The sequence below is a fragment of the Ovis aries genome, chromosome 6 (assembly GCF_016772045.2).
Source record: "Ovis aries strain OAR_USU_Benz2616 breed Rambouillet chromosome 6, ARS-UI_Ramb_v3.0, whole genome shotgun sequence".
Classification (NCBI taxonomy): Eukaryota; Metazoa; Chordata; class Mammalia; order Artiodactyla; family Bovidae; genus Ovis; species Ovis aries.
The window spans coordinates 3708410-3733172 of NC_056059.1; the positions used below are offsets into that span (position 1 = coordinate 3708410).

General features: G+C 37.3%; 1 protein-coding gene across 2 annotated transcripts in view; it reads left to right on the forward strand.

Annotated features, from left to right (window-relative positions):
• The first annotated feature begins 4114 nt into the window (after positions 1 to 4114).
• The window catches only part of BBS7 (Bardet-Biedl syndrome 7), a 39246-nt gene continuing 18597 nt past the window's right edge, over positions 4115 to 24763 (forward strand). For both annotated transcript variants that reach the window (XM_060417512.1, XM_012179390.5), the window contains exons 1-10: positions 4115 to 4281; positions 7029 to 7094; positions 9190 to 9252; positions 10750 to 10925; positions 12163 to 12349; positions 15357 to 15429; positions 15860 to 15976; positions 17437 to 17567; positions 21394 to 21478; positions 22247 to 22349. In XM_060417512.1, coding sequence (XP_060273495.1) covers positions 4246 to 4281; positions 7029 to 7094; positions 9190 to 9252; positions 10750 to 10925; positions 12163 to 12349; positions 15357 to 15429; positions 15860 to 15976; positions 17437 to 17567; positions 21394 to 21478; positions 22247 to 22349 — 1037 coding nt within the window. In that variant the 5' untranslated portion in view covers positions 4115 to 4245. The remainder of the gene's footprint in view (positions 4282 to 7028; positions 7095 to 9189; positions 9253 to 10749; positions 10926 to 12162; positions 12350 to 15356; positions 15430 to 15859; positions 15977 to 17436; positions 17568 to 21393; positions 21479 to 22246; positions 22350 to 24763) is intronic.

Consider the following 24763-nt stretch of genomic DNA (forward strand, 5'->3'; position numbering starts at 1 on the left):
GCTGCATAATGGCCCACAAAGTGGATGCACTATTTCCCTATTTAGTGGATAGTTAGGTTTCTGTTTTAAATAATGCCTTGAGTATGGCTTCTAACCTATTTTTTGTGGTTTTCATAGACTAAATATCCAAAGTTGGGGTTATGAGTTAAAAATATAGCCACATAATTTATAGATTTGTATACATATTACTAAGTTGCTTTTGAAAGTGGTTTTATTAGTAGTTTAAACCATCATGGTTGAGCTCATGTTCTCTCTACAGCATATATAGTGGTATCATTTAAATGTTTTTCTCATTCAAAAGGCAAAAAAATGTATCTTACTTTAGTATTATTGATTACAAGTGAAGGTAACACAATTTTACATGGTTGTGCAGAAGCCATCTTCTTTGTGAATTGTCTGTTCATGTTTTTCTTATTGGAATAATTGTATTTCTTTTTAAAATATTTGTAAGAATTGTTTATAAGAATACTAACTGCACACATTTATCCCATTTATTTTTATATTTTAAAATTTTGTGACATATGAAATGTCTAATCTTTATTTTTCATACTGTTTTCTCCTTTGTGGCTTCTATCCCTTTTGTTGTTGTTATAAAAATTCTTTTTTCTTTGACATCCAGTGGTCGCTTTCTAACTGCCAGAGCCCCTGCTTCCCCTCCCAACCCCTTCTCCCACATGTCCTCTGAGAGGCAGCCATTGAACTCCCGCAGACCAGCCCCCTTGCGGTTGGGATCGTTCTATTCCTTTTAAGATGAGACAGATTTCTTTCTGTTATGGGCTGAATTGTGTCCCCTCTGCTTCCCTCCTCGTCTCCAAATTCATCTGTTGAAGTCCTAACCCCTACTACTTCAGAATGTGACTGTTTTTGGAGAAAGGACCTTTAAAGAGATAATTAAGTTAAAATTAGGTCACTGGGGTGATTCTTTATCCTTCATGACTGTGTCCTTATTAGAGGAGATTAGAACACGGAAGAACACGGAGGGAAGACGACGTGATGACACAGCGAGAAGACGCCAGCGTATGCACCAAGGAGAAAAATGCCTTCCGCAACTGGTTTGGCTCCCTGCTGACACACTGATTTTGTATTCCTAGCCTGTGAGGTCTTACAGGAAAATAAGTTTCTGTTTTGTAAGCCACTCAGTTCCTAGTACTTTAATATGGAGGCCCTATTTAACTAATATACCTTCCAACCCCCTACATTCCATAAAATTCTGTAACTATTCTATTTCATCTTCTTCATGGCTTTATTTTTCTATTTGCTTCTACAACGTATATGTATTTTTATTGAGTCTAAATTGATATTTTCTCCAAATTGCTGCACAGCTAAACCATCTTCAAGCATTGTTGTATATTTCCATACAGAGTTATTTTAGCCTCAGAAAAAAAATTTGTCCGTAATACCCTGGGACCGAGGTAGAACCTTCTCAGATCTCTGTGTAGGAAATCATTTTTTTTTTTTTCTTAAGAAACTCTTCTCAAGGGATTAATTTTTGTTTCACAAACATCTCTGAACTGTCCTTAGTAAGCCACAGAAATCGTTTGTGAACCCTCTCCTCATAGACCTCAGAGACCACTTATTCATTTGCAGTATGTCTGCAGGCAGAGTATGACAGGCACAAAGGACAGACTGGTGGAAGTCAGTCAAGGAATGTCAGTGCTCAGATCCTGGATCACCACTATAGGCCAGCAGCAGTGTGAGGATTCCTTAGGCCTTTTCGGAGATATGTGATTTTGAAGGTATTTTCATAATACTAAGATTCTATTTGCCTTTTTCACTGCGTTGACATTTGTACTGACGGTACAAAAACAAGGGTTAATAGTGCTGGTACTTAAGCATGCATCAAGGCAAGGGCTTTAAACTGTTGCAGTCATTTTATTCTTCATCCCTTTGTTACCAACAAGAAACAATGCTTCATGTATTAATAAAAACGTCCTTTATGAAGCAGTGGAAATAGTTAATTTTAAGTCTCTATGCTGAATTATCTTTTTCAATATTCTGTGGGGTGATATGTGAAGTTTGCACAGAGAATTTCTAGCGAATACAGAAGTACATTAGTTGTTTCAAGGAAAACTACGTGTAAGATTATTTGAGTTTCTGGCTGAATTCACTGATTTTTTTCCATGGTACATTTTTTTTGAAAGCATGACTGACAGGCAAATTATGATTATTTAGACTTGGATACTTGGCATATACTTCCTTATTAATTCAAGAAGTGAAACTATCATTTAAAGGAAAATAATTGACATTTGTTGCCAATGCTTAAAATTCAAACTTTTAAGCACAAATTAGAATTTTGCAAAAATTTGTGTCCATCATCTGAGGCTGACAACTTTCCAACACTTCAGATTTTTTCTGATGGAATCTTTGATGACATACACAACATGCTCAAAAGTCTGTTTGTTAAATGAAGCCGCATTCCACATTGCAACTAACTTTTCAAAACTACCACTTGTTGAGTTTGGGCCTCATTTTCTTCATATACTTACAGTAAAAAAAAAAAAAAAACAACAAAAACTACATATACCAATAAATTGTATGCAGAAGTGGATCCGGGACATCCTTGCTTACTCTTCAGGTGGGCAGTCAATAGATTTGCAAACAAAGCCAGTCTTTTTACTTTTATTTTGGAAAAGAATGCTTTTTCATTAAAATATATACATAATGAGTTCATTATCTTTTCAATATTATTTTTAGAAATTTAGTTCTTTTTCATAAGTATCAACAGATAATTCATATAAACAAATGTCTTTAGGGTCCTCAACAGTTTGTAAGAGTTTTGTAAAAGCGTCCTTTACAAAATAGGAAAAGGAGTACGTCAAAGCTGTATATTGTCACCCTAGTTATTTAACTTATATGCAGAGTACATCATGAGAAATGCTGGGCTGGAAGAAACGCAAGCTGGAACCAAGATTGCTGGGGAAAATATCAATAACTTCAGATACGCAGATGACACCATCCTTATGGCAGAAAGCGAAGAAGTACTAAAGAGCCTCTTGATGAAAGTGAAAGAGGAGAGTGAAAAAGTTGGCTTAAAGCTCAACATTCAGAAAACGAAGGTCATGGCATCTGGTCCCATCACTTCATGGCACATAGATGGGGAAACAGTGGCTGACTTTATTTTTCTGTGCTCCAAAATCACTGCAGATGGTGATTGCAGCCATGAAATTAAAAGACGCTTACTCCTTGGAAGGAAAGTTATGACCAACCTAGATAGCATATTAAAAAGCAGAGTCATTACTTTACCAACAAAAGTCTGTCTAGCCAAGGCTATGGTTTTTCCAGTGGTCATGTATGGATGTGAGTGTTGGACTATAAAGAAGCTGAGCACTGAAGAACCAATGCTTTAGAACTGTGGTGTTGGAGAAGACTCTTGAGAGTCCCTTGGACTGCAAGGAGATCCAACCAGTCCATCCTAACGGAGACCAGTCCTGGGTGTTCATTGGAAGGACTGATGCTGAAGCTGAAACTCCAGTACTTTGGCCACCTGATGCGAAGAGCTGACTCATTTGAAAAGACCCTGATGCTGGGCGGGATTGGGGGCAGGAAGAGAAGAGGACGACAGAGGATGAGAGGGCTGGATGGCATCACCCATTCTATGGACATGGATTTGGGTGAACTCAGGGAATTGGTGATGGACAAGGAGGCTTGGCGAGCTGCGGTTCATGGGGTCGCAAAGAGTTGGACAAGACTGAGCGACTGAACTGAACTGAACTGAAGCGGTCCTAGGGCCAAAAGTTGGAGAACTGCTCCTTGTAAACTAACTCCTACGGCGATGAAACATATTTCTTTGAGGGAGCCTTTTCAGTGGCGGTGAAACAGGTCAGAATCTACCCTGGCTTCAAGTCAGTGCTCCACACACAAAGACAAAGACTTGGGACTCAGCGCAGTCGTGGCATCGTAGCTCCTCTGCGTCTTGGTCTCCCTGGAAACCACGCTTCTCAGGGCTCCTGAACCCGGCCCTCCTTTCCTCTCCGCCTCTCATTGGAGCGGGGTCAGTCAGTGGGCGGCCTGTCGGGAGGTGGGCGTGGCTTCATGCCCTACAGAGCCCACTCGCAGGAACGACCTGACGTCACGCAGGACGCCGCTGCCCTGACGCTCCGCCCTTGCATCCCCCACTGAACCCACCACAGTAGCTGGCGTTACCCTCAAAGGAGTCGCGAGCAGTTTCCCCTGAGGCCTGGGATACCACACTCCTTGACCCACCTAGGCCGGCCTGGCGCTGTCCGCCGCGTCCGTGCCGCCGTCATGGATCTGAACCTAAACCGAGCGGATTATTTGCAGGTAAACCTGAGGGGTTGGGGCGGACGCTGCGCGTGGTGAGCCCCGCTCTAAGAGAGGATTCGATCCTTCCACTGCCGTTTGTTGGGGTCTGTGGGAGCCGAGCGGTGAAGGAGTGGGTGTGAGTGGAGCCCTCCAGACGCCTTCCGCACAGGCTTGCCTGCGGGGCGGGTCCGCGGGCACTTGGAAAGGAGGAGAACCGCCCCCCCCACCCCCCGCCTCACCGCCCTGCCCCCGCCCCCGCCCCCGTGTGCCGGCGTCCTGAAGATGCTCTGAGTGTCCTGACGCAATCCGGGATTCCTCCCCAAGGCCCTTCCTTCTCCTCCCTCCTGGCTGCAGCTACCTGTGGGCTTCAAACTCCTGACTCTCCTTCTCTACCCAGTCTCGTGTCCCACGGGCCAGACACTTATTTCTTACTGTGAGCTGGACCTGGCTACCCGGACAGTAATAAAAGCAATGGTAGCCGTTTTCGAGGGTCTGGTTTATTCTCAGAGCTTACCTTTTGTGCATATATTATATTGTTGTTCGTCGTTCAGTCGTGTCAGATTCTTTGGGACCCCATGGACTGCATGCAACATGCCAGGCTTCCCTGCCTTCACTGTCTCCTGGAGCTTGCTCAAACCCATGTCTGTTGAATCGGTGATGCCATCCAACCATCTCATCCTCAGTCATCCCCTTCTCCTGCCCTCAGTTTTTCCCACCATCAGGGTCTTTTCCAGTGAGTCAGCTCTTAGCATCAGGTGGCCAAAGTATTGGAACTTCAGATATATTTTCCTTCACAAAAATTCTAAAAGTCGGTACGTGACGATCAAAGGGAATTTTCATAATAGCCAAACTGATGCAGTTCCTATCTGAAGCAAAGCCTTTTCTGTTATACCACCCTGCCTCTCAGTATTTCAGCCGTAGACTTTCCGTCTTCTCCATCCCCTTTCCCAGTAATCCTCTTTTGGCTAATGGTACAAATGTTTATCCTGCCACTTTACCTGAGACTTACGCCAGATAATTACCACGGTCAGTTCAGTTCAGTTCAGTCACTCAGTAGTGTCCAACTCTTTGTGACCGCATGAATTGTAGCACGCCAGGCCTCCCTGTCCGTCACCAACTCCCAGAGTTCACTTAAACTCACCGTCCATCGAGTCGGTGATGCCATCCAGCCATCTCATCCTTTGTCGTCCCCTTCTCTTCCGTCCCCAATCCCTCCCGGCATCAGGGTCTTTTCCAATGAGTCAACTCTTCACATGAGGTGGCCAAAGTACTGGAGTTTCACCTTCAACATCAGTCCTTCCAATGAACACCCAGGACTGGCCTCCTTTAGGATGGACTGGTTGGATCTCCTTGCAGTCCAAGGGACTCTCAAGAGTCTTCTCCAACACCACAGTCCAAAAGCATCGATTCTTCATCACTCAGCTTTCTTCACAGTCCAATTCTCACATCCATACGTGACCACTGGAAAAACCATAGCCTTGACTAGACGGACCTTTGTTGGCATAGTAATATCTCTGCTTTTAAATACGCTATCTAGGTTGGTCATAACTTTCCTTCCAAGGAGTAAGCATCTTTTAATTTCATGGCTGCAGTCACCATCTGCAGTGATTTTGGAGCCCCCAAAAATAAAGTCAGCCACTATTTCCACTGTTTCCCCATCTATTTCCCATGAAGTCATGGGACCAGTGTCATGATCTTCGTTTTCTGAATGTTGAGCTTGAAGCCAACTTTTTCACTCTCCTCTTTCACTTTCATCAAGAGGTTTTTTAGTTCCTCTTCACTTTCTTCCATAAGGGTGGTGTTATCTGCATATCTGAGGTTATTGATATTTCTCCTGGCAATCTTGATTCCAGCTTGTGCTTCTTCCAGCCCAGTGTTTCTCATGATCCCACCTTAATATCTTCCATATCCATCTGGTCACCACATTTTGCTGTTTCTATCTCGGAAGTATCTGTTGAATCTGTCACATTTTCTCCCTCCATCTCTGTTGTCCCCAGTTCAGTCCTCATCTCTTGGATAATGGAAATAGCCTCCATCCTCCTCTCCCTCCAACCCATACTTTACAACAGTGGCTAGACTGATGTTTCAAAAATACAAATCTAAGTAGATTAGTTTAAACGTTAACACTATTCCATAGAATACAGAATAACAGAATAGATCTGTATGTACAATATGTAAATTCTTTCATGGTCTGTTGTCTCAATTTCTCTCCCTTTGGTCCCATTCTCCTCCCCTAACCATGCCCAACGGCTGACATTTCTCTGCTGAGCAAACCATGCTGTTTTCAACTTCTGTATCCTTTGTAAAATAATCTTCATCATCAGTTAGATTGGATGTCATTGTCATCAGCATGTTGGTGTCTTAGCAAAAATCTTCTCTATTCCATTTTCAATAATAATCTATTTCTAAAGATTTTTCAATACAAACTCTTCTTTAACAGCTGTCTGAAGTTGTAAAAAAAGGCTTCTAGATATAATTTTTTCGTGTGAAGTACCTTGCCAGTAATGTCACATAATTATATTTGACTTGACAACTGTATAGCATGAATTTTACTGTTTTTGATTGTTTCCTATATTCTGACTTTTGTGGCATATTTCATTAGAAAATAAGTTCACTTCTGATAAGAATTATTTTATATCACTAATTGTAATGAAAAAACTAAGGCTTACTATGATTAGAATCTGCTGGTCCTTTTAATATTTGAGGTATAACTTTAAATTAGTGTATTAGAAAACATTAACTATGCAGCTGATGTGTTTCCTTAGGTGGGGGTGACCTCTCAGAAGACTATGAAGCTACTTCCTGCCTCAAAACATAGAGCCACACAAAAGGTAATGTAGAGATACTGATTCCTCCATATCTCTCTAGCTCTTACAGAGGAGAGGTTTATATTCTCTTCTTTATTGACAAGTGTTTTTTAAATTTCAAAGCTAAAGTGGAAATAGATTTCTGTTAATTTGAACAGAGGTTGGAATACCAAGGGACACTTATATACAGTAATTTTCTTGTACATTATAAGTATCATGTACAATCAGTAAATAGTATTAGCAAACTAGTTGAAAACCATGTTCCATTTTTCTGGGAATAATTTTCCCTGAGTGTACTTGTGCATACCAGATTGTATATATGAAAAAAGAAATATAAAACACAATATGCTGTAGAGAAAATACTTTTAAAAAACTTTGTCATATTTTTAAGAGTAATTTTTATTTTAAACTTTATATTTAGCAAACAATATTGATTTTTTATAGAAATATTAATCCTGAAATTTCTGTAAGACAATATAATTTCTTAGTATACTAATGGGATTCTTTAATAGCTGCAAAATAAATACAGTATTACCATATAATACATTTTATCAAGATAAATCAACAGATTTTTGATTATCATTTATTGTATTCAGTCTACTAAAGCAACACTTTTCAAACTTTTTTGGTCTTAGGACTCATTTATAGTATTTTTAAGATCATTTTATTATTTTGTTTATTTTTTATTGAAATATAGTTGGTATACAATATTATGTAAGTCAGAGGTATGCAATATAGTGATTCATAATTTTTAAACATTGTATTCCACTTATAGTTATTATAAAATATTGGCTCTGTTCTCTGTGTTATATAGTATATCCTTGTACCTAATTTTATACATACTGGTTTGTATCTCTTAATCCCTACTCCTGTGTTACCCTCTTCCTTCCCTCTCCCCACTGGTAACCCCTGGCAGTTTGTTTTCTGTATTTGTGACTGTGCTACTTTTTGTTATATTCACTAATTTGTTGTGTTTTCTAGATTCCACATACAAATGATATATGGTTTGTTTTTCTCTGTCTGACTTATTTCACTAAACATCATGCCCTCTAAGTCCATCCATGTTGTTGCAAATGGGAAAATTTCATTCTTTTTCATGACTGAGTAGTATTCTTTATCCATTCATCTATTAATGGACACTTACGTTGTTTCTATATCTTGGCAATTATAAACAGTGCCATGAACATTGGGGTGCATATATCTTTTTGAATTCATGTTTTTGGTTTTTTCAGATATATGCCCAGGAGTGGCATTTCTGGGTCATATAGTAGTTCTATTTTTAGTTTTTTGAGAAACCTCAATATTGTTTTCTATAGTGACTGCACCAATTTATATTCCCACCAACAGAGTACAAGAGTTCCTTTTTTCCACATCTTTGTCAGCATTTGTTATTTATGTTATTTTGGATGATTGCCATTCTGACAAGTGTGAGGTGATATCTCATTGTGGTTTTGATTTATATTTCTCTGATGATTAGTGATGTTAAGTATCTTTTCATGTCCCTGTTGGCTGTTTGCATTTCCTCTTTGGAAAAATGTTTATTCAGGTCTTCTGCCCATTTTTTAATCAGGTTGTGTTTCTAATATTAAGTTGTATGAGCTGTTTATATATTTTGGATATTAAGCCCTTATTGCTCATGTTATTTGCAAATACTTTCTCCCATTTGATCGATTTCGTTTTTTTCTATGGTTCCCTTTGCTGTGCAAAAGTTTTTGTTTAGGTAAATCAACTATATTCAATAAAAATTAAAAAACAAAAAAGCTTTTAAATATATCAAATAGGTCTGTCACAAACTTATTTTCATAATGCTTTAAAAATAAATCTTACAACATTCTTATGCCTTGGTGACGGGGAAAAAGTCAGCTCCTTGCCTTATCCATCTGTATTCTCTTGTTCTCTTTACCTTGTAGGAAACCAGCTTCTGTAACAACTCCCACAGGCTTCTCTTTGTCCCTTTCTTGTAATTCTTTAGTGAATATTTTTTTGTAGGGCTGTCTTTACTAGGTTTTCTGATCTCTGTTTTTTTAAATTATAATTTCTATAATGTGGATCTTGTTTCCCTGTACAAGTTAATAAGACATAATAACAGTAATTTTAGATTCTCTTCAATCTGTTACAGGTGGTTGTTGGAGATCATGATGGCATAGTTATGTGCTTTGGCATGAAGAAGGGAGAAGCAGTGGTATGTGTATGTTTTGAATACTCCCAGGTTAAGCTTTTTCTAAAGCACAATGAAAAATGGGTTAAAGGAAGTAGTGATATGAAGTATGAGACTTCAGGCAGCATAAGAGTCATTTGCTAGCTGTTTGTAAAACATCTTTGACATTCTAAGGTTTTTCTGCTGTGTAACAAATTACCTCAAATTTAGGGGCTAACAATGGAATACATTTATTATCTCTCAGAGGCAGGAATCCAGCCTTGAGGCCTCATGTGGCTGCACCATGGATGTTAGCCAGGTTCAATTTCTTTCTGGAGCTCAGAGTCCTATTCCTTGCCTACTTGGCTGTTTGAAGAATTCAATTCTTTATTATTATTGAACTGAGATCCCCACTTTATTGCTGTCTATAAACCCAGGCCTGCTTTCATCATTTGAGGCCCCCACACTTCCTTGCCATGTGATCTTCTCACAGCCCCTCTCACAACACGGCAACCTGCTTCTTCAGGCCAGTGGAAAAATGTGTCCAGTCTTCTAAGACAGAGTCTTACCTAACAGGGTGCAACCTGGAAATGACCATCACATCACCTTTACCATTTAATATAGCCTGGTCAAGGAAGTGATTATTACATTATCATATTCACAGACTGTAATTTAAAAGTGATAGGTCTGAGATGTGAACTCTTATCTTCATTATACCTTATATGGAATTTGCAAAAAGATGAAGCAGGTAAAAACAATCAGAAACTCAGTGTTTCCATTATCCATATATTCTTCCAGATATTTTGTTCTCTGTGTATAAAGTCATTGAGGGTGAAGGAAGAAACTGATGCCAATAATAAAATAGAAATTAAGGAAAAAGAAATTAATAATGCAAATACTTCCAATTAAATAGAGAGCTATGAAGTTATACACTCAGGTTTTCAGTAGATTCTGTAGTCCTTTGTTTATACTACTAAAATTTTTTAAATTGTAAGGGAACCATGAGAAATTAGTTTTAAAAAGATGATTAAAATACTGGAGGAGGTAGCCGTTTTCTTCTCCAGGGGATCTTCCCAGCCCAGGGATCAAACCCAGATCTCCTGCATTGCAGACAGATTCTTAGCCAGCTGAGTCACAGGGAAGCCCATGAAAAGATGATTAAAGTGTAAAAACATGTCCATTAGAACCAGATGGGGAGTCTTGGTGAAGTGCAGATTCTCATTCAGTAGGTCTACAGTTGAGCCTGAGGGTCTGAATTTCTAAAAGGAAAGTGATGCTGTGCTGCTGCTTAGTGACCCCTACTTTGAGTTGGAAGAATTTAGATTTTAATGATGTTATTATAATATGTGTGAGAATAAAGTTTGAAGATATTTAGCAAAAAATTCCACAAGATGGTTGAAGTAAGCACATTTGTACCTACAGGTGTTCCTATATAGTAAAACTATAAACTTTTGTAAGTTTAAAAGCACTATATTTTTATGATAAAGGAAAATATTTGCAATAAGTTTGTGTACTTAATTTTTCCCTTAACAATTTTTGCAGACAGTGTTCAAGACTTTACCTGGGCAGAAGATTGCAAGATTGGAACTAGGAGGGGTTCTTAATACACCCCAGGAGAAAATTTTTATTGCTGCAGGATCTGAAATTAGAGGCTTCACAAAGAGAGGAAAACAGTTCCTCTCTTTTGAAACAAACCTCACTGAAAGCATTAAAGCTATGTATGTTTGTTCTTTCTTTTTATTTTTACATGTACATTTACAATATTTTGGATAGGTGACAAACATTTGATTAAGTATCATATCTTAATAGGTTATCTAGGAAATAACTAAAAATACTTTATGAGTCAAAAATTGAATTTGACCTGGAATCAATACATAATCAATTGGTTATTGAAATCTTTTCAAGACATTTGTAGTATTTATATTCAGTTATGATTCATAACCAAAGTATAAAAGAAGTGAATGAACTCTCCAGATATTTACATTCAAATAAATACCCTCTTTATGATCATAGGTGATGATAGCTATCTAATGAAAATAATATATTAGTATATAATTTTTGTCAAATATTTTACCTGCCCCAATGAAAACTTGATTCATTCTAAGAATTAGAATATAGTGATGATTATTATCTAAATTTTATTAACTATAATTTTAAATGAACTTATTATTTCTTTTTTCAAGTTAAAATTCTAATGACATCATTTTTTTCCACTGTTTATTATTTAGTTTCAGGTAGATTCAGTTTAGATAGGCTTATTCTATTTAGTGTGGTACTAAGAAAGATATGGAGTAGGAAATGGCAACTCATTCACTCATTCCAGTGTTCTTGCCTGGAAAGTTCCATGGACAGAGTAGCCTAGTGGGCTACAGTCCATGGGATTACAAAGAGTCGGACACAACTGAATGGCTGAGCATGCAAGAAAGATAACTGTAGAGTTAAAGCTGCCTGAGTTGCAATCCAGTCTACTGTCTACTGTGCATTTAGGCAAGTTACTTAACATTTTATGAATATTATTCCCCTTAAAAAGGGATAACTGTATAAACTAGGAATAATTGTTCCTAGTTTATAGAGTTATGAGGATTGAGCTAATATATTTAAGTCACTTAGGACAGTGCTTGGCACAAGTACACATTTAAAAAAAACCTACTTTTTGATATATTAACTGTCTTCAGTTATAGACAGGTGAATTACCGTTATCCTGTCTTCATTTACAGTTTTTCTGAATTTTTGAGAAGCCCGAGGCCTTAAGAACCTCATTTTCAGCTTTCAAAATCATGGCTATACCAAAAGACTAGAATAAGTATGGGAAATGAAAACAGTGTTCTCTGAGTCTATGATAAAATGATAGTAAACTGTAAATAAATAAACTTTTCATCTCTGAAAATAATTCAGGAGTTTCCTATGCTTATTTTTTAAAATGTGGATGTCTTAAATTACTTTTCATACTCTCAGGCACATATCCGGCTCAGACCTTTTTCTCAGTGCAAGTTACATCTATAACCATTATTGTGACTGCAAAGACCAACATTATTACCTTTCTGGGGACAAAATCAATGATGTCATCTGCCTTCCAGTGGAAAGACTACTTCGTGAAGTACCAGTGTTGGCCTGCCAGGACAGAGTACTCCGAGTTTTACAGGTTACTGTTATTTGCATTTTTATAGTTTTTCATAATTTAGGTATGTAAATATTGATGAACAATATATAATTGAGATAAATTACTTTAGTGACCACTACCACTTTAAATATCTTAAAATTATATCTGAAAATTTTTTAATGTTTTACTTGACTAACCTTATTTTTTTTTCACTTGAGGCAAATGTGTTGAAATCTTTAGCAAGTTTTTAGAGAGGCATATATGGAAAAAAGGACACTTTTCTCCCCTTCAACCCACACCTGATATCTGAGTTAGTGTAATTAGAATGTAGTACCTTTACTACATTTACTTCCCCACTTTTATTTTTTTTTCCCGTCTATCAGCCTCAGTTCAGGCCAGTCTCTCAGTCGTCTTTGCGACCCCATGGACTGCAGCACACCAGGCTTCCCTGTCCATCACCAACTCCCGGAGCTTGCTCAAACTCATGCCCATCAAATCAGTGAGGTCTTCTGTTGTCCCCTTCTCCTCCTGCCTTCAATCTTGCCCAGTGTCAGGGTCTTTTCTGATGAGTCAGTTCATTGCATCAGGTGGTCAGAGTATTGGAGTTTCAGTTTTAGCATCAGTCCTTCTAGTGAATATTTAGGACTGATCTCCTTTAGGATGGACTAGCTTGATCTCCTTGCAGTCCAAGGGACTCTCAAGAGTCTTCTACAACACCACAGTTTGAAAGCATCAATTCTTTGGCACTCAGCTTTCTTTATAGTCTGACTCACATCCATACATAACTACTAGAAAAACCGTTAGCTTTGACTATACAGACCTTTGTTGACAAAGTAATGCCTCTGCTTTTTAATATGTTGTCTAGGTTGTTTTCTTCCATGGAGCAAGCATCTTTTCATTTTATAGCTGTAGTCACCATCTGCAGTAATTTTGGAGCCCCGAAAAATAAAGTCAGCCACTGTTTCCCCATCAGTTTGCCATGAAGTGATGGGACTGGATGCCATAATCTTAGTTTTCTGAATGTGTCTATCACCCTCCTCTCTCCCAAAAAATCAAACTAAAAGAGGAAGTTGGGTTGGGGAGAAGGTGTTAGGCTTTAACAAGGGAGAGTTGAGATCAAGATTGTATCATTTGAGTTTATCCAGCATTTATGACACTATGTTGAACAGAATAAGCACTCAGTAAATATTTGAAAAATCATTTATTATCTTTATATTTTTATTAAAAACTGTGATTGGCTAAAGCAACTACTTAAGGCCATTGTTATTAATAATACTAGTTACAACTGCCTTCTTGAAAGTGACTTTTTTTTTTTGACCCTGCTGTGCAGCTTGTGGGATGTTAGTTACCTGACCGAAATTGAACTCAGACCCTTGGCAGTGAAAAAGTGCAACATCCTAACCACTGGACCACCAAAGAATTCCAAAAGTTACTTTTGATAAAATAAGCACACTGTCTCTCACACACACACATACACACACACCCAGGACCCATAAAACAAAGTTTAAATGTAAATGATAAAAATATAATAAAAGTTTAAATATAAATATAATGGATGAATTAATTGGGTCAAAATTTAGGATGATGATGGTGCAATTGAACAAAAAGTGGAACTATTTATTCTGTACTACCAGATGGCCATTTCTTAGCATCAGCCCCCCCTTTTAAAGTTATTTTTTATTGATGTTTATTTGCTTTAGGATGTTGTGCTAGTTTCTGCTGTACAGCAAAATGAACAGCTATATGTTTAGACATCAGTTCTTTTTTTTTCCCCTATGGGTGACTAAAGTAATGGTCAAGGTTCTCTCTAGCAGCATGAATGACTGATCTCTCCCCTAGCCTATGCTCCCCAATATGAGTTGTTTGAGTAAGGCTTTTAATAGGAGCTGACTCACATCCATTTAGAAATTGATCTGACTGAATTCTAGGACCCTGCTTTGTTTAACCAGTGACCCATGTGCTTCCTGTGGAAAGTAAAAACTTGAAATCTTTCCTCTGACCTGCACACTTTTTCCCTACTTCCCCTCTGCCTCTGTATGCAATCCGTTACCCCCAAAGGTAGCCTTTTAAAACAGTTTGTGTTTATATAGTTAGATATAGTTTTGTGTTTATATAGTTAGATACAGATATCTGTGAATATTTAATGTTATTCTAAATAAAGTATAAAGCATATGACTCATATATTCTATATGTATTTAAAATTTTTAAACAAAATGGTATATCAGATTTACTGTAATTTTGCAAATGTTTCTTCATTGAGAGATTTATCTTATTTTTTCTATGTGAATTTAATATTCTATTTCATTCTTTAACAGCTTCACAAATACTATGCACCAAATTAAAGCATTATAGGTGACAAAATTGAAAAAAAAACAGAATTTAACTTGTTTTCTTATCTAAATAGCAGGGAATTCTGCCTCTTACTAGAGTGGGTTTTGGAGATACAGAAAGGCAAGGCCAGAATTTTCCTTAGGAAGTATCTTTGAGTCTGTTTGAATGTGCCCCAAGTTAGGACAGAAGATAAAGGTTGTTCCTAGAAAGTTTTGATAGGGAAATTTACCAGTGTCAAGTTTTCATGCAAAGTTCCTGAAGTGAAAATTATTCAAAGTGGAGAATATTTGAAATACTTATTTCCTTGCTCTCTTTATTATATATATATCAGTTCAGTTCAGTCGCTCAGTCGTGTCCGACTCATTGTGACCCCATGAATCACAGCACGCCAGGCCTCCCTGTCCATCACCAACTCCCAGAGTTTACTCAAACTCATGTCAGTCGAGTCAGTGATGCCACCCAGCCATCTCATCCTCTGTCGTCCCCTTCTTCTCCTGCCCCAGTCCCTCCCAGCATCAGAGTCTTTTCCAGTGAGCGCATATAAAATGAGTCAACGTGCAAAGTTGCTAACAAAAGTTAATATTCACAATCTAGTTTTTTTCAATTGTTCTATTCTAGAGTTCTTTATATGAATATTGATGTTATCTATGAATCATTTTAGTATCAGTATTTTCAACTTGTATTCTGTGTTAGTTTTAAAATACTTGTTCTCCTTCAGGGATCTGATGTGACGTATGAAATTGAAGTTCCTGGCCCACCTACTGTTTTAGCCCTACAAAATGGAAATGGCGGTAATCAGGGTTTAATTTTTGACAATCAAATAAGGGAGTGAGTTATGTTATTTAAGTTTAGATGTTTCAGGGTTTTATCATTTAACTATATATTAAGTGGAAATGGGAAACTGTAAAAAGAACTTGAACTGAAATAGAGAAAGTTGTCTTCTAACTTGCCAGTAGCTAACAGTAGTGAGTCACTGAACTTGGCTTTTCAGTTTCCTCATCTTAAGATTACTTGATGAGGAAACCATCTCTTATGGTTATAAAATTCTGTGAATGTATAACCAGCTTTCTAAAATAAGTAAGTTAATTAAACTCTGTCTTTTCATAATATTTTAAATGAGGTTTTTATAGGAAAGCCAATATATATGAAAGTATTTTAATTTTAAAGGAATAGTGTGCGCTGTGAGATAACCATAATATGTTGACTTTTAACTGTAACTAGGTGACTCTGGAGAAGACCTTTTGTTTGGAACATCAGATGGAAAACTTGGGCTTATTCAGATCACTACATCCAAACCAATACACAAGTGGGAAATTCGAAATGAGAAGAAGAGGGGAGGTATGTTTTTTATGTAACTCAGATTCTGAATTTTAGTGATTATTGAATAAAATAGCCTGGGAATTCCCTGGCAGTCCAGTGGTTAGGACTCCATGCTTTCACTTCCAAGAGCATGAGTTTGATCTTGGTCAGAGAACTAAGACCATGCCTGCTGCATGGTGCTTGGCCACAGAGATAGATAGATAGATAGATAGATAGACCAACCTGCATTGTATAGTTCATCCTGTTTCCTTTATCCGTAAGGCAGAGCAGACCTAGCAATTTACAGAGCCACCTCATGTATATTTACTCTTTGTCTATTTAGCAGGTCTGTCAGTTTTGCTGTAATTTTTTAGAGTAAGATGTACTAATGGGGCTTCCCAAGTGGCTCAGTGGTAACGGATCCACCTGCCAGTGCAGGGAACATAAGAGATACCGATTCAGTCTGTGGATCAGGACAAGCCTCTGGAGTAGGATGCGGCAGCCCACTCCAGTATTCTTGCCTGGAGAATCCCATGGACAGAGGAGACTGGTGGGCTACAGTCCAAGGGGTCAGAAAGAGTCAGACAAAACTACTGAGCACACACAGGATATATTAATAGTGATTTGGGATGGATAGGCACTGGAAAAGGAAATGGCAACCCACTCCAGGGTTCTTGCCTGGAGAATCCCAGGGACGGGGGAGCCTGGTGGGCTGCCGTCTATGGGGTCACACAGAGTTGAACATGACTGAAGCGACTTAGCAGGTTTTAATGGGCTAATGTTTATCTATGACATCAATCTCTGCTCAAATCCAATTTTCATTGTTTCCTGTAGAGAATTAATTGCAATTTGGGAGTACTTGGTATGAGTCAAAGAAGTACAGTGGGATCAGAGAATATTCCTTTTTTTTTTTTTTAAGGAATTTATACCTTTCTAAGGGGAATTTTTATCTGACGTGGTAAATTTGGATGGCTGTTTATAAGTACAGCATGAAATCTGATTGATGAGAAAATGTGTTAACAATGCAAAACATTTAAGGGAAAACAATGTCTGGGAAGAGGAAAAAATAAAGGCAGAGAACTTGAGGCAGAGGTGAATACTGTTCATCTGAGGAGCAGAAGGAAGACCAGTGTGGCTAAATATGGCATGAAATGAAGTCAGAGATAGGCTAAGGCCAAGTCATGGAGGTGGTCCTTGGGAGCCTTGGTAAAGGGTTTGAATTTTAGTCTAGGTGCAGTGGGGAGTCATTGGAAAACTGTAAGCGGGAATATGATGTGATCTAATTTACCAAAACTAAAACAAAAACACTCCATAGAGAGTAGATTTGCCAGGAAACAGGTTGAAATTAAAGACAGGGAATTGAATTAGGAAGTTATTGCTATAGTTGTAATTTACTTTTTTTCCCCTACTCTGATATATAGATTTTTTTCATTCATAGTTAGTATATTTGACTGCAATATCAGTATTATTGCTGATTTATCACTTACCTTCTTTTAAAGGTATTTTGTGTGTTGACAGCTTTGACATTGTGGGTGATGGGGTTAAAGATTTACTTGTTGGAAGAGATGATGGAATGGTGGAAGTATATAGTTTTGATAATGCCAATGAGCCTGTTCTACGATTTGATCATGTAAGTTCATTTTTAAGAAGACTATATATGTTTATATTTCATCAAACAATTATAGAAATGGCTGACAGTTTGTGTTTTCTTAAATGATTATGTTAAAATCTTGTATTTGGCTTAAAATATTGCTGCTTTGATATTATCAAAATCTTGTCTAGACTGCTCTTATGTTTGAATAATAGATATTGCCCTCAAGCTAAACAATAAATTACTTTTTCATTTGATTTCTAAATATTGTATATCTAAAGTATTAAATATTTTACCTTAGTTTCTATAACGCATAATATATTATAGGAGTGACATTTATATGTTTGGGTAACATAAATGAGATTGTGTTGTTTTAAAGTAATAAGGTTTGGAGAATAAACTTCATATTGTTAAGATGATATAAAAAATATCCTTAAACAGAGAGGGCAAAGTAGCAATTTCACTTTTAGTCACCCAGGGTCCACTGTATAAGAAGAAATACTAGATAAGAGTAATTTTTAGCTCACAAATTTTAAGCATAATTAGGCTTCTTTATCCCAATCTTTCATTTTCATAAAGTGGTGTTCTTCTGTCCAGGGTTTCCCTCTTCTGCCTCATGCATGATGTGTTAAGGCTGTTCAAGAACAACAAAAAGCCATAACTCAGTATCAACTTTTCTTTCTTTGTCTAGTTTCTCTAATTGTGTTAGAAGTTCTCCCAGTACCTACTTGAATTGCATGTCAGTAAATACAGATGTTTTGATGCACAGATAAAGTATAGTATTATATAGATAATATGGGGATAAAAACATTATACAACATATTTTCTAGATATATTTCATATTCATCTTACTTTGGTATAAAAAGTCACCTTGTTAATGATGCAAATAATAGTTTAGGCTTAAACATACATAATAATCCTATTTGGGGATCTCTTAGTTTTTTTTATTAACCCCTGGGAAACTTTCCTATTTAGACCTCAAATCTCCTCTTTGACTTCTTTTCCAAATGCCAGTAATGACATAGCGTGTGTCCCTTCTGCCAGGTGTGGCACTAAGGATTCCTGTCTTTCAAGTCTTTCTTCTGTTTGTTTGATGATAGAGGTACTGCTTCCACATTATGTTAAAGCTGCAAATTTGTTGTCTCAACTTGATTCCTGATGTCACACCACTTTGCTGTCTTTCTAATCAGGACAAGTCCTCTTGTTTGACACAGTGTGGATTGACAGTTGGTTAATCAAACAAGTTAAGGAGAAGATCATTAAAAGATAATATGCATATACCTTAAACACTGCATTTAAAACTATGTTTTTAATTAATTTATTTTTGGCTGCACTGGGTCTTCATTGCCATATGCAGGCTTTCTCCAGTTACAGCGAGTGGGGGCTACTCTCTAGTTGGGGTGCGTGGGCTTCTCACTGTGGTGGCTTCCCTTGTGGCAGAGCGTGGGTCTAAGTGTGCAGGCTTCAGTAGTTGTGGGGTGGGGGCTCAGGGATTGTGGTGCAAGGGCTTAGTTGCTCCACAGCATGTGGAGTCCTCCTGGGGCAGGAATCGAACCTGTGTCCCCTGCCTTGGCAGGTAGACTCACAACCACTGGACCACCTGGGGAATCCTAAACATCACATTTTAACTTAAACTTATATATTTACTCACCAATATTTTGAACCATGACCAAGGTCTTTTTTTGTGAATTCCCCTAATTAGCATTCTGTGTTGTTACTTATATAAACCATGTCCATACTGTGTTGCCTAGGATCTCTTGTTTTATGGTTTGTGACTGGTTTTACAAACTATAAGTTGAATTAACTAATTCTACAAGTCTAGGACTTTTATAAAAAGATACTTGAATTACATAAAGTAAATGAACTTCATTAAAATGTTGTATTGGCAAAAAAATGTAGAAATTATAGTTTTTTTAAATTTTCTAACTTTTCCTGAGTACATTAGGTTAAATAAGGTACTTCTAAGTGAGGAGAGAGTAAGTTATAATTAATAGTCACTTGAGGGGTTTTCCCTGTTGCTCCAGTGGTTAAGAATCCTCCTGCTAACGCAGGGGACATGTGTTCGATCCCTGCTCCAGGAAGACGCCACATGCCTCGGAGCAGCTCGGCCCATGAGCCGCAACTGCTGAAGCCCATGTGCCTCCCGCCTGTGCTCCGCAGCAAGGGAAGCCCCTCCCTGCAGGGATAGCCCCCACCCGCCAACAAAGGGCGGCCCCCATTCTCCGCAATTAGAGGAAGCCCACAAGCAGTGTTCTTGCCTGGAGAATCCCAGGGGCAGGGGAGCCTGGTGGGCTGCCGTCTCTGGGGTCGCCCAAAGTTGGACAGGACTGAAGCGACTTAGCAGCAGCACAAGCAGCAGCAGAGACCCAGAGCCACCAAAAATAGACAGATAAAAGAAGATAAGGGAGGGAGGGCGGGGAGGCAGAAGGCAGAGAAAAAAGGAAGATGGCTGAAAACAGTAACATAATGAAATAATAAGAACATAGCCCTTATAATATTGGTGATAAGAGAATATCCTGAGCAAGATAAAAAAAACTTCAGAAGTCAGAAAGCAAAGACTAAAAGTTAAATAATTTAAATATAGTAATGATGAAAATCTGAAAGTTGAAAAATGTACACAGGAATGGATGCAGTTTTATTTTTTTTCAGAATTAACTTTAGCAGGAACATGAACAAAAAACTTCAAAGAATTCTAGTGTATATTAAGTACGCTGGGACACTCATTAAAAATGCACTTATACTAAAGACTTCCCTGGCAGTGCAGTGGTTAGGACTCTATGCTTCTATTGTAGGGGGCATGGGTTCAATCTCTGGTACAGGAACTAAGATCCTACAAGCCATACAGCATGGCCAAAGGAAAAAAAAATGCACTTATGAACCTAATTTCACGCAGATATTTAATCAAACCTCTGTTACTTGAAACCTTCAGGTAATTAGCTCAGAAACAGCTAAGATAGTCTGATTTGCGGAATAGCTCAGTGGCTTGCCTTCTACAGGGCGGGTGAGGACGACTAGCATTTTTGATGCAAGTGTCCAATCCCTCTACCTTCTGCTTTAGAACAATGGCTTTGGGCTTTGCCTAGTAAGAGTTACCTAGCAGAGCTGCTGGTCAAACCCATTAATGGGTTGCCAGCCCATTTTTTTCCTTAAAGAAAGAGAATAGATTAGAATATATCAGAGTACAATATAGAGTACAATACTTAAGCCTTTTAAGTTATTCTTGTTGTTGTATATGTTCATATGTGAAGTATACCAGATTGCAGTATAAAACTTATTGATTACTTTTCAAATAGCTTGAAAGCCACTGACCTAGAGTGTTTGTTAAAAACAGATTCCTAGTTGACTTATCCAAGTAATTATTGTCAGACAAGTTTGGGAAGTATTGCTTTAAAGAGATACAAACTCCTGAAAAACAGGGTTTCTCTCCATAATAGCAAATTCCCTAAAGGTCCCATGTTAGCTACCATTTTCTTTATTCTTCTAAAAAGCTACTTGGAGAAAACACATGAGAGGTGGTCTGTGGAATTCAGATAAACTAAATGTGTTAAGAGTTTTGCTTATATAATGTTTTTTAAAAAATAACTTACTTCTTTATATAAATAAATGATCTTTGCTTATTAATGACTACTGTGGCTGAGTGGTAGACACAGATACGTGAGTCATTTTCAGTCTCCTTTCCTCATATTGAAAAACACTGGAATTTCTGGCCACTTGTACAGGATTTTCACCTTTCCAATCTCAGTGTCTTCAAATAAGTATTCAGTAAAAATATATTTAATGTTTGGAGATAGGAAAATAAGTTTTGCAGCTTATTTAACTTTGTGAAATTTTATTGATGACGTGCTTGATCTTAAATTCATTGTAGACATTGTCTGAGAGTGTCACGTCAATCCAGGGTGGCTGTGTAGGGAAAGACGGCTATGATGAAATCGTGGTATCCACATACTCAGGTAAGGTAAATGGAAATGGTAATAGCTAGTTGAAAGAATCAATCATAAAAAATATAAATTTGATAAATTGCTTTTAAAAATATGTAAATTTGATAAATTGCTTTTGATTATTTTTTCAGTTTATTAGTAAGTATCCCTTACCTATAGCATTAAAAGCTTTATTGGTTAAAAATAAGAAAGAAAGGAGTATTATTGATTTATAAAATCATTTCTTTATTAATGCTTTTAAAAAATGTTTAGTATATCTCTAGTATCTTTGAAAATTAAATTATATCCTTTGACTTAAAAATTATTATTTACTGAAATTTAGTTTGTTTTGTTACTATGTACATTTCTTATAAAACTTACTTTCTTTTGAGCTGGTCATTTTTGGATTTTCACAATAGTTACATGAGATTTTAACTTTCCATGAAAGTAGTTTTTGAAAGGCAGCTCTTACTCATCAGCTCTTTTTTGCATTTGCTAGACTATGTTGACTTATTTCATACCTGAAAGCTAAAGTTATAAATTAGGAAGGATTTCTTTAATTGCAGTATTACAGTATTTCAGGCAAAGCAAAAATGGTATCCGAAGTAATTTTGTTATAGTTTGAATATCTTCCAGCTTGATTTCTTTTGTTTCTTTTTTTTTGTTTTGTTTTGCTTATGCTTTTTTGAAAAAGAATAAGTCCAAAACTAAATGAGGTTGATGTTGGTAGACAAAGGGGCATGCATTTTGGGTTTAACACTGGCAGCACTTAATGGTGCATGATTTAATTCATCTCTGCAGGCTGGATTACAGGTCTGACAACAGAGCCTGTTCATAAGGAAAGTGGACCAGGAGAAGAAATAAAATTTAATCAGGAGATGCAGAATAAAATTTCTTCTTTACGGTAATTTTGGATTTTGGTTTGCCTTTTTTTTTTCATTTCATGAAGTATGTGATTGTTATTTTCTTTGTTACTTATTGGTACTGTATATTTTACTGGAAGAAATTATATAATTAGTTTATCACCTTTTTAAGTGAAAGTTTATCCATTTGAGAACATTAGCAGTAAGTGCTGATTAATATTTGGAGTTAGAAATACACTTTTTATGTGTTTTTTTCTATGTTGATTTTTTCTTAGATCAAAAATTTAAGAAAAATCTAAGAATATGTTTTTGCATTTGTCTATTATAGAGTGTTTTTTTTTAATAGACATTAAAAAGTAGACAATATAGATGGCTCCATTCCTTATTAATTCTAATATTCACTGCTATTGTGGACCTTTCTGAATCTATACTTTGGCTTATAAGTTTTCTTTCTGGAAATGAGTAATGTTAACTCCTTTAGACACAAGGATCACTTTCACGGCCTGTTCAGTTTGACAAGTACTATGACAAGGGCCTCAAGGAAAATTGCTTCATATAGTGAAGAAGTAGGAGTTGCTGAAACTTTTTTTTAAAATTTTTTTACTTTACAATATTGTATTGGTTTTGCCATACATTGACAAGAATCTGCCACGGGCGTACATGTGTTCCGCATCCTGAACCCCCTTCCCAGCTCACTCCCCATCCCATCCCTCTTGGTCATCCCAGTGCACCAGCCCCGAGCACCCTGTATCATCGAACCTGGAGTGGCGATTCGTTTCACATGTGATAATTTACATGTTTCAATGCCATTCTCCCATATCATCCCACCCTCGCCCTCTCCCACAGAGTCCAAAAGACTGTTCTATACATCTGTGTCTCTTTTGCTGTCTCACATACAGGGTTATCATTACCATCTTTCTAAATTCCATATATATGTGTTAGTATACCGTATTGGTATTTTTCTTTCTGGCTTACTTCACTTTGTATAATAGACTCCAGTTTCATCCACCTCATTAGAACTGATTCAAATGTATTCTTTTTAATGGCTGAGTAATACTCCATTGTGTATATGTACCGCAGCTTTCTTATCCATTCATCTGCTGATGGACATGTAGGTTGTTTCCATGTCCTGGCTATTATAAACAGTGCTGTGATGAACATTGGGGTACACGTGTCTCTTTCAATTGTGGTTTCCTTGGTGTGTATGCCCAGCAGTGGGATTGCTGGGTCATATGGCAGTTCTATTTCCAGTTTTTCTAAGGAATCTCCACACTGTTCTCCATAGTGGCTGTACTAGTTTGCATTCCCACCAACAGTGTAAGAGGGTTCCCTTTTCTCCACACCCTCTCCAGCATTTATTGCTTGTAGACTTTTGGATAACAGCCATTCTGACCAGCATGAGATGGTACCTTATTGTGGTTTTGATTTATATTTCTCTGATAATGAGTGATGTTGAGCATCTTTTCATGTGTTTGTTAGCCATCTGTATGTCTTCTTTGGAGAAATGTCTACTTAGTTCTTTGGCCCACTTTTTGACTGGGTCTTTTATTTTACTAGAATTGAGCTGCAGGAGTTGCTTGTGTATTTTTGAGATTAATTCTTTGTCCGTTGCTTCGTTTGCTATTATTTTCTCCCATTCTGAAGGCTGTCTTTTCACCTTGCTTATAGTTTCCTTTGTTGTGCAGAAGCTTTTAATTTTAATTAGGTCCCATTTGTTTATTTTTGCTTTGATTTCCAATATTCTGGGAGGTGGGTCATAGAGGATCCTGCTGTGATTTATGTTGGAGAGTGTTTTGCCTATGTTCTCCTCTAGGAGTTTTATAGTTTCTGGTCTTACGTTTAGATCTTTAATCCATTTTGAGTTTATATTTGTGTATGGTGTTAGAAAGTGATCTAGTTTCATTCTTTTACAAGTGGTTGACCAGTTTTCCCGGCACCGCTTGTTAAAGAGATTGTCTTTTCTCCATTGTATATTCTTGCCTTCTTTGTCAAAGATAAGGTGTCCATAGGTGCGTGCAACTTTTAATGATTATTCTTCTTACTTCAGCCCTTGCCAACTTCTTGGGGGAGTGAAAGTTAATCTTTTTTTGGTGGCAGTTGCTACAGAAGTTTTTGAGGCAACAAATTGCCACAAATGCTAGTTCACTAAAGCCTCACCACCAGTTCCCCACAAACCCGTTCACCAGAGTCACTAGGAGAGAAAGTTCTAATATTCTGCAGTAAGGATACCAAGTAGAGTTAATGAATTGCAATCTTATGACCTCAGTACTATACCTTATGTTTATAACTAAGTCAACTCCTTCCTGATTTCACTGGAATGTATGCTTATGAGAAGGTTACGTCGGTTTTGTTCATAGAGTCACTCAGTAAATATTTCTTGAGTGAATGAATCTTTTCCTTGGTTAATTGCACAAATCTCTTCCAAGATCCTTCTCAGACTTTCCCCCTAAACTCG